General features: G+C 42.8%; 1 protein-coding gene across 3 annotated transcripts; it reads left to right on the plus strand.

Moving 5' to 3' along the window:
- The first annotated feature begins 7,206 nt into the window (after nt 1-7,206).
- On the plus strand, nt 7,207-17,710 carry NEPRO (nucleolus and neural progenitor protein). Of its 3 annotated transcripts, XM_066622053.1 has the most exons (9): nt 7,207-7,321; nt 9,273-9,427; nt 9,739-9,815; nt 11,178-11,312; nt 12,930-13,007; nt 13,396-13,745; nt 14,700-14,767; nt 16,066-16,295; nt 17,258-17,710. In XM_066622053.1, exons 1-9 carry the CDS (start codon nt 7,219-7,221, stop codon nt 17,670-17,672), a joined length of 1,611 nt encoding a protein of 536 aa, XP_066478150.1. In that variant the 5' UTR covers nt 7,207-7,218; the 3' UTR covers nt 17,673-17,710. The 3 variants fall into 3 exon arrangements, with proteins under 3 accessions (XP_066478150.1, XP_066478151.1, XP_066478152.1); XM_066622055.1 differs by lacking the exon at nt 9,273-9,427 and having other exon boundaries at nt 7,239-7,321; XM_066622054.1 differs by lacking the exons at nt 11,178-11,312; nt 12,930-13,007.
- The last annotated feature ends 980 nt before the right edge of the window (nt 17,711-18,690 follow it).

An 18,690-nucleotide genomic window follows, 5' to 3' on the forward strand; every position in this document is an offset into this window, starting at 1 on the left:
CTCTCTCTTTCAGTTTCCGTGATGAGACCTACCAAGCAAAATGGGATTGATAAGAGAAACAAGACTTAACTCTTCACACCTTTAAGAGTTAATTGCATATCTCAGTACAAGATGAAGCCCTTCACACAACAGCTTATGTGGATCATTTTGAGGTTGGACTGTTTGGGGATTCATGTGAATATTAAAGGAACAGCCTCCACCTTTTGCTTAACTTTCGTATAAAGTGTAGTGCAGTGGTGTTTTCAAACTTTTTAGCGCTGCAACCCACCTAATCCTCTGCATTACGTTGTGATGCAATACTCCCTGGTCATGCCACAAAACATTACTGGGAACATCAGTAGGCTACTTTCAGGTTGCACTGGGCCCACAACACACTCCATTGGCCTCTGCAGGCTCCAGAATTCCCTGCAGAACCAAACCAGAAGTCGCTTCCAGTTGCTTTCACAGGGCATTCTGGGGCCCGGTTCCCCCATACTTAAGAGAATATCTTGAACTCGTTGGTGAACACCACCAATATGACAAGTACAGAAGAGAAAGTGTGGTTGTGAGGAATACAGAAATCCAGTGTTACCATTGGCTATCACATGTCTTATCCTAGCTTATCATTGTGCTCCTGTATTCCTATACGTTAACATTCACATTTTGTACACATAGCAAAGGCCACTAATTCCATCGTCCAGATATTTCCAGTCTTGGTTTTGATCTTCTTAGTTACCATACACCAAAGTTACAAGCTAGGGTCTTCTGGTTGAGGGTGGGACAAAAGAAGAAAGCAGCATAAATCTGAAAAAACTGAATCTGGAGGAAACAAGATGCTAATTAGTTTGGACACAGTCAATATGGTTTGTGTAGAGACACCATCTTTTACGAGGATGCACTGGGAAGTTGCCAAGACACTTACAGCTTCACACAGCAATAGCATATAGGCTATTTCAGAGTATAATGTGCTCAAGGAACAAGAGGAGTGTCAAAAATTATCAGTCCATTGAGTAGACACAGAGTTTAAAACATTGTTGATGAGCAGAGCCTTGATTTAGTTGAGCAGTTGTTCAAAGTTCTGCCAGCTGGTGAACATTCTTACCTTGCGGAGAGTATAGCGCTTGTTTTTAATATCATCCACCACTGTGTTATAAGGGAAGGCAGTACACTCTTCTGGAGTTTTGCGCTGTGGTTGCTCTGTGAGCTTGTGCAGTTTCACACCCTTTTGAAAGTCACCAAGTACCCCCTGCCACAAGCTAGCCTGAAAAACAGAAGCCCAAACTAAATAAAATATTGCATCTTGCAGAAGTATCTTATATTTAATAAGACAGCCACTAAAACCAACATTTTGTCAATTCAGAAAACACCTGCTTACCATTTCCACTTCCCAAATAGACCAAGTTGTTCAGCACTACCATGCATACAAGAATAGGCTTACTGGCTGGTAGAAAGGGGCCCTGATCTGAAATAGGCACTAGGTTTATTTCTTAAGATGTGCCGTGAAATGACACTGCATGCTCCTTCATCCATTATGCACACAACTCCATTGAATTCACTGGAACCTACTGCCAAATGAACATGCATAAGACTGGTCTGCACATCCCATCATATTCTCCCTGGAAACAGATAAGGGAACTTTAAGCCATTTCTGCTCAACATTGCATATACTCAACAGGGACCAAATGTGTACACCTATGGGCCAGGCAAAAATGGGTTAATCGGGCTAACTACTGCATGTAAGAAAGCATACTGATTTCTGTGTTTTATTCAGCTTAAAATCTTGCACATTCCCAGATTTTGGCCAATAAGATACCATCTTTTGCACAGGAAACTAGATCTGAATGGAATAAGCCAAAAAAACTACTCATACCCAGTCATCAGTCTTCTGCCTCGCCAAGCAGTCTTTCACATTCATTCTTCCCAAATACTGAAAGATAGAAAGGAACGGCTTCATCATTTGTCTCCTCCATATAAGTCTATTCCCAACCTCCCCCAATGGGTAAGAATTGAACATTCTTCCCCCCCCCCATACCTCTTTGCAACTCTGAATGGTGAACATGAGTTTCTGAAGCTCAATGTACTCAGTAAAGAGCACTCTGCAGATCACTGTGTAATGGCTGGCAGCTTCAGAAGGCCTAAGGAGGTGATCCTCACAGATCTAAAATTGAGAGAGAGCAATTTGTTCTGATACACTTGAGAGTTTTAATATTGCAACAGAAGACCATTGTCTGTTGGGAAAGGACAGTATAAGGATTGCAGGGAAACAGGTAGGAAGGTAACACCCTACCCAAAACAGACATAAAAGGTACAAATAAAGAAATCAGCCATACCAAGGTCCACCTTGAAGTATTTTCCATGTCATATTCGAAGTGCTATTTTGTGCCTTAAAGATATCAGTTCATAATGATTTAGGACTAAATGAAGGGATCTAGCCATACACAATTTAATTCACCATTCCAGCCACATACAACTGTATCTCCCCCCTTCCCAATCCTTTGTCCAAGTAATACTGAAAAAATTAATTCTACCCTGAATTACCAGATACCCTCTGAATTATCTGTGCCCTCAGATAAGATACTGTATTTAGTACACAAAGAGAAAGGTGGCTGTTGCCAAGGCTACATGGACTATTTAGTTTGAACTGCAGTAGAAAAGTTATCACATTCTGACAATTTTATATTAAACACATTACTTTCCAGGTTACTTTTTTTGGTTCACCAAGTGATCACTTGGCAAACTTGGCATGCAGATTGCAATAAGCATTAACAAGACAGTAGTCTTTGGCAGTGATATAGGTATGGCTGTCATTCCTGGTGAACCTTGAGTGTAGCCCAAATCCCATGATGCTTTACTCACTTCCCCAGCATATAGATTAACATGCTGTTTTTCTTCAGAAAGAACTATTGCAATTCTCCAGCAGAAGCCAGTTTGATTACAGAAGAGCAAAGGGGAAGAACAGGCAGACTGTACAACTATTTTTTCACTTCACCCTCAGAATGCATGGAAATTTCAGCACCATGGCAAGGAATGAGTGTTTCATAGTGTAGGTAGAGTGCAGAAAAAGTTTTAAAAAGGAAACACAAAACCTTGATCACATCCTGGATGGCAACTACTGGCTTTGTGGTCTCGCTGTCCAGTTTTAGCATAAAGGATATTAGCTTCTCCAAGGATTCACTCAGCTCTCTCTCCATATGACTCTCAATTCCCCAATCCAGAGCTGTATAGATCAACTTTCCCAGTAGCGCCATCAGCTACAAAAGACATTCAGGAGATCATTTTAACTCAGAACACCAATATCAGTTTTGTTATAAGCCACAAGCAAGTTGTTGCCTCAGCCATTTCTAAATAGAATGGAACAGAACTAAGTCCTTTATAGTCCTATACAGCCTTGTTCTCATGGATTCCTTTGTGTAAAAAGTTGCATGGAGGCAGCATCAATTGGTAAAACAGGGTAATTTCAAAATTATTTGAAATTAATAAGTAGAGAACTGCTTGTCAGTAAGCGTCCTGCACATTAATTATGCTGTTTATCCCCACATAAAACACTTTCCCACATTTAAATAAGCAACTCCTCTTCCCTCCCCACTCAGGGGTTTCTTCCACACAAACCATCCTTTGTGGATACAATCCTGCTCTCAAGTTACACATACATAGTCTTACTCAAATGAGTGGGCTAGTACATGGTGGACACAGAATTGCAGACAGCAGCCCCTGTTCACTCTTCCCAAGCTATCAGTATGTGACTTTGCTGTCACATACTTTTAGATTATTCCTCCAAGAACAACAAGATTACCATTTGTTGTACTGTCATCAAGCAATCTAAGAAGCAATGTCTATAATGCCTACAGTAGCTCTGCCTACAGTGTCTACCTAGAGGAAGCCAATTTTAAATGTTTATATCCAACTTTTCATACCAGTAGTTGAAAGCTGTTAACAGAATAATAAAAAGCAGCAAATAAGCAGAAGCCATGACCAGTAGTATAGGTGAGGAAGAGCAGAACCCTGGGGTTTCTCCTACAGCAGGAGTGCGCAAGCACTACCCTTGAAATTCTAGTCAACAGACCTGAACTGAGAAGATGCACCATGCTCAGCAGGGGCAAACTAAGAAATTTGCCTAGGGACAGAAGTTAATGTTTTGGCATGCTCTTTTCCAAGGGCTGCCTCTAAGACATAACAGAACTCATGCTATACTAAGGCTACAACCCTAGACAAATTTACCTGGGAGTATATCCTATACAACACATAAACTTGGGGTGAAGCTGGGGGTGGGAGAAGAGATGTCACAACAAGCTCCAGCACGTCACAGTTTTACCACTACAGGACAAGACAGTGCCAAAGTCTTACCTTATCTTCCAACCAATCACTTTGTTGTGGATTTGTGCAACTACCTGAAAGAAGAAGTAAAGTATTAGCTCCTATAGTTTTAAATATTAGTTATAAGATGCCAATGGCCTGGGAAAAATAACTAAAACTCCATTTTCTGGAAGCATAAAGCCAAGGACAATTCCATTTCTTGCTCGGGAACACCAATTTCTCACCAGAATCTGATCATCATTAGTCCCTGGCTACCTTTATAATATGCAAGATGTCATGAAATTCAACAGGCCTCTGAAAAGCTTGTGGTTTTGATGTCAGTATTTGCCACTTATTCCAAAGTAAACATGCCTAGGATTGAGCTGCAGGTACCACTAAAGCCAGTGGATACTATTCCTGCCCATTGATAAAGTTGCAGTCTGAAAGAGTTGTTTGATACTAATTATCTTCCTAAAGATAAGTGACTTACCAATTGTCACAGAAAGCATTGTGTATTTTAGGAAAGGAAACTGAGCATTCCCTGCAACCCTTTAATCCCCTTCTCCTTGCTGTTTCTACACTGAGTTTTCATTCAATCATTCAGTAGTATGTCACCATATCCACACACAAGCAGGCAAAAAATATCTTGTATGAAGAACCTATGGTTCTTCACAAGATACCACAAGAAGTAACTGCAAGCCATCACAATTTTTTGTTTTGTTTTGTAGTTAAACATTACTATTTCCAAAGAAGTGTGATCAGACAAGGTGAAGTGCACTACAAAGACCACACTGTTACTCTCTGTAACAAGAGTGTCATCTGTGACCTTTCATTAAGAGTCTGACAATGCAGTCACATACATGACTACTTGGAAGTAAGTCCAAATGTTCAGTAGGGCTTATTTCTAAGCGTGAATGCCTAGAATTGCAGCCTGATAATTGAGCCATGTTTACTCAGAAATAAGTCTTTGTGAACACAGGAGGACTTACTTCCTCAGAAGCATGCTTAGGATTGCAGCTTAAGACATAGAAGCTTGCAATGATGGTCAATTTCACAATGTCACATTCAGACTAACATCTTAATAATAAAAAAAAAGAAATCTTACAAATTCAGTTAATGTCAATGGGATTTACTTTCTACAAAGTATGTTTAGTCTTAAAGAAAGGAAACAAAGGTATTTGAGGAACAGAACACACACTCATAAACCTGGAAAAAAATGCAAACAAAAAATGCAAGTAGCTGCCATCTTTAACCTTACCAAAATTATGTAGTATGGTGAAGGACACACTACCATCAGAATGAATGTAGAAATTGTCAAGATCTAAGACTATCTGTAATGCAGAGTCAAAGCCTTGAGTTACTATCTGCTTCATCTTACAGCAGCATTGGAAACAAATAGCCCATGCTTGTTCTTCACTTATAGGCTGCTCATAATATCTCAGAAACTCAGCAAGTGAGACTTTATTAAGACCTTTTGTGTTAATCATTGTACAGCACTTGCTAACTTTCTTCCTATAGGCAGCACCTTGAATATTTCATAAATGAATAAGAAATGTGGTCTTTGGAACTGTTTTATATGTGAGTGACTCTTCAGTCTCCTTCAGGTGTGGCTGTTTAAAGGGACTTGGACTGCCTCTTTTTAAGGGGAAAGTAATTCCTTCATCTCATATGGTTACCCAATCCCGTCTTTCAATTTCTTTGCATTAATAAAATATCATTACAATTATCTCTTACTGTACTGATCTGAATTTTGTTTGATTAGCACAATTAATAGAAATGTACTAGTGCAAACATAAGGCAAGTTCTCTGGGAAACAATTGATTTACTTTGCTCCATCTGCAGAGCACAAGGAAATCTATAGTATTTGGGACCAAATTACACATGACATTCAGAGCACAATCTTAACCCCTTATGTCAATGCTTTCCAGGACTGGTATAGCAGTGCCAATGGGACATGTGCTGCATCCTGCAGTTGGGTGTCACTCATGGAGGCCTCCTCAAAGTAAGGGAATGTTTGTTCCCTTACCTCAGAGCTGCATTGTCCTTATGTCAGTGCTGGAAAGGATTGGGCCCTAAAAGGAGAAAAAACCATTCTGTAATGTCTACAGCAGTCTTCTCAAAGTTTTCAGCACTGGGACCCACTTTTTAAAATGACACTCTATCAGAACCCACCTAGGTTTACCAGACTTTAAAAAAGATCTAGAAAGAAATATTTTATTTATTATAAGTAATAATGACCAGAAAAAGACCCTCAAATATTTGTCTCCCTATATTTACACATGCTTACAAACTGCAGGAGCTGAGCTCTTTGCAGGGTAATTAGCAGTTGCAGTATCTGAGCTTTGAATAGCCTCAAGGCTTGAGGCAATTAGTTATCTGATCTTCCCATCACCCTCTGGCAACCCACCAAAAATCAGGTTGTGACCCACCAGTGGGTCCTGACCCACAGTTTGGGAACCACTGGTCGACAACAAATAGTAGATGGAGGACTCACAGCCCCATCCTATGCGTGCCTACTCAGAAGTCAGTGCCATTAGAGTCAATGGGGCTTACTCCCAGGAAAGTGTGGATAGGAAGGCAGCCTCAGAGCCCCATCTACTCAGAGCATGTCTACTCAGAAGTCAGTGCCATTAGAGTCAATGGGGCTTACTCCCAGGAAAGTGTGGATAGGAGTGGGCTGTAAGGCTGCAATCGTGTCCACAATGACTTGGGAGTAAGCTCCATTGACTCTAATGGGCCTGACTTCTGAGAAGACATGCACAGGTGGGGCTGCAGTCCTCATGCACACTTTCCTGGGAGCGGGGCTGCCCTGGCAGGGCCAAGCCGCGCGTGATGCTGGAGAGAAACCAGGAGGCGGCGACGCCGGGCGGCCCAGGGGTGGGAAGCGCCGCCGCTCCGCCCAGCGCAGCCCAGCCCAGCCCTGCTTCCCGGCTGCGTCTCGGAGGGATGATGGCGGCGCCCAGGGCCGGCGAGGCGGCGTGGAACCGGCTGGACGTGCCCCGGCCCGCCTGCAGCGCCACGGTCGCCGTGCCGGCGGAGCATCCCGCAGGTGAGTGCTGGGCAGCCCGAAGGGTCTCTGCAGGGCGCGCAGGCGGGGCTGCCTCCGGCTGGCAGTAAGGCCCGTTGGCTATAATGGGGCTTACTTCTGAGTAGACAGGCTGTAAGGCTGCAGTCCTTGCGCGCACTTTCCTGGGAGAGAGGCCCATTGGCTGTAATGGGGCTTACTTCTCAGTAGACATGCATAGGTTTGTGGTCTAAGGCTACAAGCTTATCCACACTTTTCTGGGAGTAAGCTCCATTAACTACAATGTGACTTGCTTCTGAGTAGACATGCATAGGATGGGCCCGTGAGGCTGTAATCCTAGCCACACTTTTCTGGGAATAAACCCCATTGACTATAATGGAACTTACTTCTGAGCAGGCAGGCATAGGGTTGGGCCTTAGGAGAGAGAACCCTGTTGGTAAATACATGGGTTGGAGAAAAAAGAAAAGATGCAATCCTGTACTTCCTGAAGCCTTTAGCAAAGCTTCACGTCTGCAGAACTAGTTGCAGGATTTACTTTTGAGTAAATATGCATAGAACTATGCAGTAATTTATCAAGATATCTAGATTAGTGTTTCTCAACCAGTGGTGTGGGTACCACCAGCGGTACTTGAGATGGTGTCTGGTGGTTCTTGCAGGATCCCTGGACACCTACCGCATGGCAGGGAGACCAGAAATGTGACACAACCGTGTTAGGAGGCTTCAAAGCAGGCTTTTCTGCTCTCAAAACCTCCCTTCCACCCTGAGCCTCTTACTGGTTTTTGTTGCTTTGCATCTGGTCTCCCAACCCAAAAGTAACTGGTAATGATGACATTGCCAGTTACTTCCAGTGGTGCTTTGAAAAGATAAACCATGTGAAGTGGTATGGCAGAGGACAAACATTGAGAAACACTGGTCTAGACAACATGTCATCCTGATAACTAACTTGTGCAATTAAATACTGTAACTTGCTGAAGTCCCCATAAACCATTCCCCCCCCCCCCCAGAAAACTGCATGGTTGAGAGGAGGAGTGGTTTTAGCAGCCCCTGCAGCTATGAATGCCTCCTACTTTGTGAGGTTTTGCTGCCGGGTGCAGTTTGATTTGCTAACCTCATGGTGGCTGGGACCTGTTGAAATATTTGTCCTTCCCATGCGGTTGCCTGGAGAAGCTTGACAGGAGGCCATAGTGGTCAATGTAGACCTAGCATATTGCTGGGATTTTCTGGGGCTGAGGAAGCCAGGTGTGAAAAGGGAGTTGGGGGTTGTGCAACAAAGTTGTGAGGTGAACCTCAAATTCTGAATGGTGGTTTGAGAATATGTACAATTAATATTTTTCTTCCTTTTTCCACTGCCCAAACCTTTATAGTCTAGCAGTTTTATGCTACTTGGGAAGCACACAAGGCTTAGGGCCTTGTTGCTTGAGGGAGTGCAGAGAGCACTGAAGGGTTGAAAGTTAGAACTGGAGCAGCAGGAAGTCAGAGCAATGAATGAGACGCAGACAGGGATTCAAATGGTAGATGCAGGGGGAGAGCTGGAACTGAAGAAGCTCCTGCTTAGCTCCCAACAAGCCCTTTTTATTGAGTCTCAAAACACATGAAGCAATATAGATAAAACTTCTAGTTACAACTAACTGGAACTGACTGACTCTAGCTAACCGCAATACACATTCCTAGATATGAACACTTCTTCATAACATCCTGTTGTTTACAGGCACTGGGATCAGACTCAGCATATTACCAAGGCCAGCTGAGTGTGCTCCGTGCAGGTGTGCCTGCGGTTGCCACATACTAAAACTAAGCCCAGCACCTGTGCATAATTACTACAATAGTCTTCATCTTGGAAGTCAGCACACCTTCCTCCAATTCTATAACAACCTTTGGGAGAACCAACCAGGAATATAGGATCTGAGGAGGCACAACTCTTTTGCTACAGATTTGTTGAAATGAACGGTTTCATATACTGTAAATTTTCTTCCAGTGAGCTGCCTGTCAACTGTTATGAAGGGGTGTCAAGCCGTCAGTAACATGTTAACAAGCACCACTGTGCTCACAGAACAGAGACTCCTGCATTCAATCATTTATAGTTTCCACCACCAGATGAGTCACCACAGGCCCTATGGAACTCTCAAACAGGTCAGAACACATGAAATGTATCCTGAAAAAGTCCAGTATGTTTCAGTAATATCACGCTTCTTCTCTCCTTCCCACCTCCTTCATAATGATGGCATTTAATTGTAGGAGGGAAATGTTCTGAAATGTTTGTTTGTTTATGCTGATTGTTTTGCTGTTGAACAGAAAGGTTTCACACAGACATTATATGTATGTGTTGGATTGCCGGTTATTAAGGTGAATAGTTCACCACACAGGGTTACAGGTTTTTATGTGAAACTACTACTTGAGTAGTAGTGCTCATCAAGTACTATTGTATGTGTATTTCCTTGCAGGTGGAACAGTGTTTGAAGCGTTTAAATGTAATGAACCTGAAGAAATCAATTGAAGACCTTGTTCATGTGGACCCCATGTAAGTAGCATAAGCCAGAATATCTTACCATGTTTATAGCTATATTGTTCTATATTTTGCAGCTTTTCTAAAATCTTAGGAGATTGAACATACTTTGATTTAAACTGTTCTAGTCATTTTGGAATCCAGAGGACTAACAGCCCAATTCTGAGCTGCACTGAAAATGGCTACTGTGGCATCCTGAGCATGCTGGGCAGCCCGCAGCAGCTCCTTGGGAGAGGGGAAATAGACCTGCAATGGGGCCACTCAATTCTGCACCGGCTCAAGAGCCAGTGCAGAATCAAGGAGTCCCAAGTCAAGCTATGCAGCCTGACACAGGGCTCAAGATCCAGTGGAGCTGACCTCTGCCGGTTCTGCTCCCTCACCTCCCCCCACTCCGGAATGCCTCTCCCCATGCCATCACTCACCTCTCTGCTGCTTGGCGGTTTGGGAGGGCCGCTGGGCAACAGAGGGCCCAGCACCAGAGCTGGCTCAGCGTGATCTCATGCTGGGCTAGGTCTGGCGCAGGGCCCGAGGTAAGGCTTGCAAACGGGCCTTATGTCTCTACATGCCAGGCTCTAGATCGGGCCCTAAATCAGCAGAAATTCAGGCATTTTGGGGACAATAATCCATCTGTGCTGATGTAAGGCTATGAAACTTTCATCTCCTGAATGCTGAATTGTTCAGTATTGTATAATTTAAAATCTTGCATTAATGGAATAGAACAGTGTTTCTCAAACTGTGGGTTGTGACCCTATAGGTGGGTCACAAGCCAATTTCAGGTGGGTCCCCATTCAATATTTTATTTTTAGTATGTTAGACTTGATGCTACCATAGCACCTGACTGCATTTGGGAAATGTTACAGACCTGTACTTTTAACAGACTACTATGTATATGCTTTTAACACTGATAGTAAATAGGACTTACTCCTGGGTAGGTGTAGGTAGAATTGCAGCCTAGGATTGTTAAAAATTTCCCTGTTCGTTGATGTCACTTCCGGTGGGTCCCGACAAGATTCTTTTTCTAAAAACTGGGTCCCTTGCTAAATGTGTGAGAACCACTGGAATAGAAGGTATGACTTGTCTCATTTGTTTTCTTCTATCTGATCAACATCCAACACTATCAGCAACTACTAATAACAGATCGCAAGATGCAGGCATTTTTGAAACACACTCAAAATTCAAAAGCAAAATCTTCAAGTAAATCTGAGTTAACAAACCATAAAATGGTTAATATTTATTACAGGAACAGTCCCTGGCAAATCATTCTGTGAGTGAACCAGAGATACCATGAGATTCTGTCAGGTCCAAGACATACCAGCATTAAATGTGGCAAGATGCCATCGTGTATCTATATGTTCAACATTGTTCTCTTCATTTTAGTCAGAAACAGAAACCTGAAAACCCTAAGGAGTCCTTAGTTCCCAGCCAACCCGTGATTGAAGTGGTGCTGGTGAAGATTTTGGGTGGCTGCAAACTCTTGCTGCGTTTACTTGACTGTTGCTGCAATGCATTTCTGTATCCTTCCAAAACCAAGTTTGGAACCTAATCTGTAATTTCTTGCAGTTCTTGTTTCAAAATGCAAAATGACACCACCTTATTAGGGAGAACTAATGTAGGATAAATTTTGGTGCACATACATTTAGCCAATTGTTAGAGAACAAGCATCTTATAAGTTCTTTTTCCTTGTCCAGTTTCCAGAAACTCAGTGACTCATTCCTCTTTTTTATTAATACTGAAGCCTGCTTAATTTCATCCTGCTTATTATTTCAAGACATAGTGGAAATGGAAAAGGTGCAAAAGAGAGCAACTAAGATGATTACGGGGCTGGGGCACCTTCCTTATGAGGAAAGGCTACGGCGTTTGGGCCTCTTCAGCCTAGAAAAGAGACGCTTGAGGGGGGACATGATTGAGACATACAAAATTATGCAGGGGATGGACAGAGTGGATAGGGAGATGCTCTTTACACTCTCACATAATACCAGAACCAGGAGACATCCACTAAAATTGAGTGTTGGGCGGGTTAGGACAGACAAAAGAAAATATTTCTTTACTCAGCGCGTGGTCGGTCTGTGGAACTCCTTGCCACAGGATGTGGTGCTGGCGTCTAGCCTAGACGCCTTTAAAAGGGGATTGGACGAGTTTCTGGAGGAAAAATCCATTATGGGATACAAGCGATGATGTGTATGCGCAACCTCCTGATTTTAGGAATGGGTTAAGTCAGAATGCCAGATGTAGGGGAGAGCACCAGGATGAGGTCTCTTGTTATCTGGTGTGCTCCCTGGGGCATTTGGTGGGCCGCTGTGAGATACAGGAAGCTGGACTAGATGGGCCTATGGCCTGATCCAGTGGGGCTGTTCTTATGTTCTTATGTTCTTATCCTCCCAGTTGAGATCCACACTCTAATTTGTGATTTTGTGGCATCTTGTTTTCACCAAATGTCAGCTTTATTTGTTTTCTTGAGAGTATCATACAAAATATTCTTACAGTGCAATCCTATGCATGTTGACTCAGAAGTATGTCCCACTGAGTTCAGTGGGGCTTACTTCTAGGGAATTGTGTAAAGGAGTGCAGGCTCAGAGTCTAACAAATATTCCTACAATTTTGCCTGACTCAAAGTCAGAAGACGACTGATAAAGTGAGTGCAAACTGTCTCCCATCCTATGTCTGTTACTAGTTCAAACTATTATGATTTAACATTAGAACATCTTTCAGTAGATTTGATAGTGTATTTATCAAAGAAGCATCCTATTGTATATGTCAGGGCGCAATCCTAACCCGTTATGTCAGTGCTTTCCAGCACTGACATAAGGGCAATGCAGCTATGAGGTAAGGGAACAAACAATCCCTTACTTTATGGAGGCCTCCGTGAGTGACACCCAACTGCAGGATGCAGCACATGTCCCATTGGCACCGCTATGCCAGTGCTGGAAAGCACTGACATAACGGGTTAGGATTGCGCCCTCAGTTTTCTAGTCATAACTTACAGCTTTATGTAGCTTCAAAATAATGTTAGGGATATTTGCTGTCTTAAGAATCTCTGTCATTGAATTCCAGCATGTTTTCATGCCATAGTTTTTTATCTTGGCATTCTTAGATCAATTGTTGTCTGCCCTTAATCAACTTCCTCTTCAGTTTGACTGTTAAACATCTGTGTTTGGAAGAGTACATACTGTTTAATACTCTTGTTTCAGGATTGCTGAGCCGATTATGGTGTGTATATTTGGAAAATATTTTTGTTCTTTTGTTGCCACTTGGTTTTCTCTAGCAGATTCTCTGTCCCAGCTAACAGCAGTATACTGAGTACACTGGTCAAGACTTCCATCATTTTCTCTGGAAGTGGGTCAGATAGCCAGCATGTGCCACTTCTGTACTACAAAGCAGTGGCACATGCTGTAATGTTTGTCACAGTGCGTTCCTAGACTTACCCAGGCAGTGATCAGGCAAGTTTTTTAGGAGAAGATGGTTTAGAACATATTGTGCAAGACCAATCTAGTGATGGTGGAAATAGTTTTGGAAGGTTTTAGTTGGGAAAACAGGTTGCTGTTTCACAGATACAAGCATTTCATCTTTTTTCTTTGCTTCTTTTAAATCATTTTAGGATTCTTTATAGAGGCCTGCTAAAAAGTCTCAGTGTTTTATATGGGAGCCTGTTTGCATTACACCAGGAGGTTTCAAAGATTGAACTAAAGCCTTATATTAAAGGATTTGTCTTTCCTGCTGCAATAAATGAATTTCTGGGAACCTCTTATTCAGGGATTGGAAAGAAAATCCCCAAAGCATTTGCTAAAAAAAAGGACAGAATTGGATGGATGAATAAGCGATTCCAAGCAAGCAAGGCTGCATCTTGCACTCAGGCCTCAGTTCCTTCTACAGTCAGAAAGCAAGCGATGGATGCTGATGACGGTGTTGATATTGGGAAGCCAGTTGTGTTCAGAAGAACTATCCAAGGTAAGAGATTGCAGTAACTTAGAGTGCAATCCTATGCATGTCTACTCAGAAGTTCATCTAATTAGAAGTTATGTGGAACTTACTCCCACATAAGCTTGTATAGAATTGCAGCCTAAACTTGGTGGGATGAGGAATGTGATTCCTCTGGGAATCAGTTCCTCCATTTGCATTATGCATCTTCTCACATTCATGACTTGAAGAAACTCCAGTTCCAAGACACAAATATCAAAATACATCAAAGTATCAAAATACTCTGCTCAGGAAATGTATTTCTGAAAGATGCATACCGAATAAAAATATGTGTAATATAAGATGCAATACTTTTCTTTCAGGAGAATATTTTTTCAGTTGGTGCAAGCTCACCTGCCAGAAGTGTGTTGCATATGTGGGTTGCCACTGCTGACAGAACCTGGTCTGCACTCACCTAACTTTGGATGATGGGGGCACCAGGAAGCGGGCCCCTGAAAGACCACTTCAAATAATATAAGCTTTCCTGTGAACCCCTCATGCTTCATCCTAAGCCAGTGATTCTCACACTTTTAGCACTGGGACCCACTTTTTTAGAAGGAGAATCTGTTGGGACCCACCGGAAGTGATGTCATGACTAGAAGTGACATCATCAAGCAGGAAAATTTTTAACAATCCTAGGCTGCAATCCTACCCACACTTATCCACACTTATCCCACTGACTGTCATTGTTAAAAGCATATACATAGTAGCCTTTTTCAAAGTACATGTCTGTAACATTTCCCCAAATGCAGTCACATACCATGGTGGCATCAAGTCTAATATATTTAAAATAAGATATTGAAATGGATGGGGACCTACCTGAAATTGGCTTGCAACCCACCTAGTGGGTTCAACCCACAGTTTGAGAAACACTGTCCTAAGCCATTTAGGACATTATTGGTAATGGCTGGGCCTCTCAAATTGACTTCTGTACCCCTCTTCTAGGTCGTGGAAAGGAGTTGGAGTTTGATGTCAAAAGCTTATGTAGGCATCCTAATCCTGTAGCAGAAGAGGTTTGTACTGCTCTCTGTCTGTGTGTGTGTGGTAGAGCTTTTTCTTCTGATCAGAAAGTGCTGCTGTTGGACTTCTGTCGCTGCATTAATAGGTTGCAATAGTAATGCTTTTCACTATAACTTTTCAAGTTGTTAGATATGCTTAAGCATAAATAATTTTACATTGCAAGCTTGCAAACGGGCAAGTCTTCATTTTTGTTAGGGCCAATTAGTGTGATTTTTTTTTTGCTTTAGAGATATTAACTAATTCTGTGTTGTGCTTTGGAATGCTTCATAAACAAACAACTTCGTTCCTCCCATCTCCTCTAACTGCACATGTAGTGGCAATTGAAACACTAGAGCTCTCATGGAGTTTGAAAACCGCAGTAAGCCCTCGTGGGGGCGGGGGGAGACAGTAGGGGCAGGGGGAAGGCAGCGACGCGATCCCCAGGATCGCACTGCTCAGGGGGGCTTCAGGGACTGGGGTGCACTCACCAGTCCCTGCGGCAGCGTCCTGGAGGTTTGGGGAGCCCTGCACGAGCATCTGCAGGGCTCCCCAGGTCAGCAGCAGTGAAAGTGAGCGATCACACTCTGCCTCCGCAAAACCGGAAGTGGAGCGTGATCGCTCTACTTTCACTGCTGCTGACCAGGGAGCCCTGCAGATGCTCGCGCAGGGCTCCCTGCACCCCCAGGATGCTCCTGCAGGGACTGGTGAGTGCACCTCAGCCCCTGAAGCCCCATCAGAAGTGAAAGTGGAACCATCGTGCTCCGCTTCCGGTTTAGCGGAGGCGTGGTGCAGTCACCCCACTTTGGAAGCCCCTGGGAGGCTGCAGGAGGCTGTGATAAGTGCAGCCCCCTGAGCAGCATGATTCTGGGGATCATGCCACTGCCTCTTCCCTGCCTCCTGGCTGTCCCCACCCCTTAAGGGCAAAGAGGCCAGGGCCCTCAGGCTGGGGCATCGCAATGTCCCAGTCTGAAAACCTCTGCACTAGAGCTTTGTGTCACCTTGTATAACCCATTTGTGGCATAGGTTTTTGTTGACAAGCACTCATTTTATCAGATGCATGAAGCTGATTTATAAAATACATGTATACCTATATAAATGGTTCCACATTACTTTTTTCCCTACAACTAATGTGTTTAGGATCAGAGTGTAAGTTTCAACGATTGTGTGCATTTTCAAGCCACAGGTAAAACTGATTAGAGACCTACCTGCCTTCTGTCATCTTAAGCACTTGAGCATCTTTGCCACAGAGGATAACTTCATCTGTTTGGGTTTTCTGGTACTAATTTCCTTGTTGCTTTTGTTTTAATTACAGGGTACCAAATTCACAGTAAAGCTTCCTGCATCTAAGTCACTGAAGTCTGATCATCTTGCATCTTTTGTGTCCAACTTTCGAGAAGCACATTCCTTTGAAGAACTGTCTGACACACTCAGATCAACAATTAGCTGGTGCAAAAGCAATAAACTTGGATCCAAGGCTTTTTTCCTGGGCATGAAGCTCTTGAAAAGTAGGCATTTGCAGCATGTGGAAGCACAGGGTTGCAGGTTCGTATATTAAGACACCAGTTTACAGTTTGGGCTACCGATAATTTACATAACTATGCTTAACTGCGAAAGATTACAACCTTACCAAATAAGGAAGAAGTAGGGCATAAAAATGCAGTCTTGTATTATGTCTCGTATTTAGAAAATCACATTGGCTTAGCTTTTCTGCCCTTTGGCTCCTTGTCTTCTATCTTCTTGGTCTCTACCTCACCTTCCATAGTATACATAGAACTATATGGGACTATACATAGAATATTATAGAACTATAATAGAACTATAATAGAACTATAATAGAACTATAGGGACTATACATAGAATATTTTCATCTTTCACTAAGTTTGTCAACAGTGCCTTCCTGCTTAAGCCAACAAGTGGTGCAGGAGGGAAAAGACAGATGAACTCTTGACTGTGAAGCAGTATTTAACTGAGAGGAGCTTCTACAAGAATTGTAGAATAGTTACGTCAGTACCCTCTATGACTTGTTATTGGTAGAAGTCCTGTATCCCTGTGTACTGCTTGCACTCAATCTTGCTTGTGTAGATATGCTTACTAAACATGTGACAAAGTAGGCGATTAGGGTCAACCAGGGAACAGTTAAACAGGTCAACAGGGAAAGTCTTCATTCAGCCATTTCTGTCCAGTGTTGCATATACACAACAGGGACCAAATGTGTGCACCTGTGGGCTGGGCAAAAATGGGTTAAAACCAACCAGTGTTCACAATGGAGCATTTAAACACAGCTCTTCCTCAGTGTTGATGTCTCTTCCTTCACAAATACAGGATATATTTCTAATGGAGGGTATGGTGTTAAGCTCTGTATGAAGCTTCCCTTTTATGCTCCCTAGAACTGTCTTATGCATAGCATCCCTAGTTGCACAGAAGACTCACCAGTGGTCAAGCTATGTCAATATATCCCTCTATTACCTTTTGTGTCAACAGCTGAACTTTTTTTCCCTTTACAGCTTGCAGAGAAAACTGGGCTGTGTTAAAGCCACTATCTGCAAATACCTCATGGTCTCAAGGTGCAGACAGAGACCAACCCAAATACTTAGAGCAGGCTCCTGTCTACAGAGGCACATCAGACGCTCAAGGAAGCCAAGATGTAGTTCACGGCGAACACTGTTTTACACCCATCCTTATCAGAGAGGCACTCATGCTACCAAAGACATGAATGGCAGCTTTGCCCTTTCTCTTGCACGATTCTTTGAACACCTGCCTCAAGTGGGAAATGCTGAGTCCAGCAGAGATATTGAAGAACAAGCCCCTGGAAATGCTTCTGCACTTCTGGGGCTGGAAACAACTTCTGCCCTCATACAGCAAGAAGTGAGTGAGAGTAAAGATGACATAGATGATATTTTTGGAGCAATAGGTTTGTAATGCTATATTTCATTAAACTTGATTTAAATCATGTCAAAGTGTTTCCATTAAGAAAATTCCCTCTCCCCATCTTCTCTAAGAAGTTATCTATTCTAGCAAGAGCAAGTGCTACATATGGTGCTGCATTGCAGCATATATGGTGATGTAAGAACATTTTCAAGCAAAACAGGATATGGCTTAGTGCAGGGGTGCTCAATAGGTGGATCGCGATCTACCGGTAGATCACGAGGCAAAATGAGTAGATCACGAGCCCTGTCTCTCCAAACTGTTAATATGTCAGTTTCATCTAGTGACTAGACGAAACTGACATATTTAGCTGACACTAAACTGACACTTTAGCTGTTCTTCAGGCATGCAGCAAAAAACTGACGAAACTGACTAGTCTCCAGCAGGGGCTCCATACATTAAAGGGGGTGTCTGTCAGACGCTTCCTTCCCCCCTGGTAGATCTCTGGGCCTTGTTGGGTTTCAAAGCAGCTCTCGAGCCAAAAAAGTGTGAGCACCCCTGCCTTAGTGGTACTGAAGCTTGAGCTGACTTCCTTAAACACCAGGTACCTTTTAGCAAGGTGAGAAAAGAATATCAGACAGCCATTGTTTTAAGTACAAAGTTTATCACTCCTGTGTCTTGGGGATATTGAGTAGAATGAAACTCAAGAGATTGAGTAAATGACACAGGCCTAGGCAGGTTAACTTCAAAAATTTTATGTCTCATTAGGTCACCAGTCCTGCAAGTATTTAAGTTACCAATTAATTCCCCTACGTATGTATTAAATATTGTCTATCAAAGACCATGGCTGCAAGGAAAAGCAGAAGTTCTGCTGGAGAATAGGTAACAAGTGCTAAGATGTCCTTGACCATAGTGATAGGTTAAACTGCAGATCCAGATAAGAATGTATTTCCCACTGTTCAGAGGCAAGGATTACCAAAGTATCAATTAAGCTGTATTTCTATTACTTGTCCAAACATAATGACACCAGGTATCTTCATATCTACCCTCTGACTGTAGTGAGTTACTTCTA

Source organism: Tiliqua scincoides, chromosome 3 (assembly GCF_035046505.1).
Source record: "Tiliqua scincoides isolate rTilSci1 chromosome 3, rTilSci1.hap2, whole genome shotgun sequence".
Taxonomy (NCBI): domain Eukaryota; kingdom Metazoa; phylum Chordata; class Lepidosauria; order Squamata; family Scincidae; genus Tiliqua; species Tiliqua scincoides.

Excerpts from the sequence above, each read along its gene's own strand:
- NEPRO (XM_066622053.1), top strand. The coding sequence starts at position 7,219 with ATGATGGCGGCGCCCAGGGCCGGCGAGGCGGCGTGGAACCGGCTGGAC. Across the intron at positions 13,746-14,699 it reads GTTCAGAAGAACTATCCAAG|GTCGTGGAAAGGAGTTGGAG; the intron begins GTAAGAGATTGC and ends CCCCTCTTCTAG. Across the intron at positions 16,296-17,257 it reads GTGGAAGCACAGGGTTGCAG|CTTGCAGAGAAAACTGGGCT; the intron begins GTTCGTATATTA and ends TTCCCTTTACAG.